Below are 1,026 nucleotides of genomic sequence, written 5' to 3' on the forward strand. Positions count from 1 at the left end.
CAGTCCCGGTGGAATCCATTTCAAACAGCAGCTTGGTCAGCATCTCCTCCAGAAGCCGGTAGGATTTATCTGTCTTTTTTCCTATGAATTCATCCACCTCTTGCTCCAGCTGGTCCGCCTCCCCCATGATGCGCAGGATTCGCTGAATCTCGGGCTGGGTGGCTGCAGAGTTTGCCGGAGGCTGGGCAGCAGGTTTCAAGGCAGCCTCCCGGCTCCCAGCCCCAGGCTTCCGCGAGGCAGCGTCGTACAGGTGGGGCTGGGCGCTGTACTGCACCTTGGGGGTGGAGGGGGGCGGCTTGTGCTCGTTCATGTGTGCAGCGTGCTGGTGATGGACATCGGAATAGTAGCTGTGCTGGTTTGCGCTTTGATCACGTTGGTCGTAAGCAGCATCCTACAGCCAGAAGGGAAAAAAAAAAAAAAAATCTTTAAGTGCATTTCCCTTAACGCCAGCTTTTTACCCATGCACTCAAAAGGCAGACGAGCAGGCTGGGGGAGCGGGGTGGCAGGTGACACTATGACTGCTTTGGGGAGTTGCAGGCTGGGTGAGGTGCGATGTTCACAGGGATCTCGGCAGCGTTTTGGAGACTGTCACACACCATGATGTCATAACACATCACGTCCCTGTGGGCTGGTTTCTGCGAGAAGTCCCAAAGAGGGACGCGGGACCCCGCTCCTGTCCCTGGCCGCTGAGGAAGAGGCAGCATGAGCCACCAAACGCTCGTTACCCATGAATGGGGAGATGCTAAATAGATTCCAGCACGGTCCCACCTGGATATTATTCTGGAGAAGACACCTCCCTGCAGGTGGCACACCTTGAACCCCTCCCAAATCACAGCAGCCCCCACCCCGAATCCACGTCCCCATCAGGGCTCCTGCCTGGGACCAAACCTCGGCTCCTGATAGAACCCAGAGGAAGCAGAGATGAACAGACCCCACCAAAGCCATAATTTCCTTTGATTTTTTTGCTTAAACATTCCTCAGACGAGGACGGCTGTGCCCAGACCGAGCACTTGTAGAGGAACCCTG

The 1,026-nt window shown here is 56.0% G+C and overlaps 1 protein-coding gene across 1 annotated transcript in view; it reads right to left on the minus strand.

Annotated features, from left to right (window-relative positions):
- Positions 1-7: 7 nt before the first annotated feature.
- BAG4 (BCL2-associated athanogene 4) overlaps positions 8-1,026 on the minus strand; it is a gene marked incomplete at both ends in the record, with an annotated part of 1,632 nt that continues 613 nt past the window's right edge. Inside the window, one exon of the mRNA XM_010084651.1 lies at positions 8-391. Within this exon, the coding sequence (XP_010082953.1) occupies positions 8-391 (384 nt within the window). The remainder of the gene's footprint in view (positions 392-1,026) is intronic.

Source organism: Pterocles gutturalis, unplaced genomic scaffold (genome assembly GCF_000699245.1).
Source record: "Pterocles gutturalis isolate BGI_N339 unplaced genomic scaffold, ASM69924v1 scaffold6500, whole genome shotgun sequence".
Lineage (NCBI taxonomy): Eukaryota > Metazoa > Chordata > Aves > Pterocliformes > Pteroclidae > Pterocles > Pterocles gutturalis.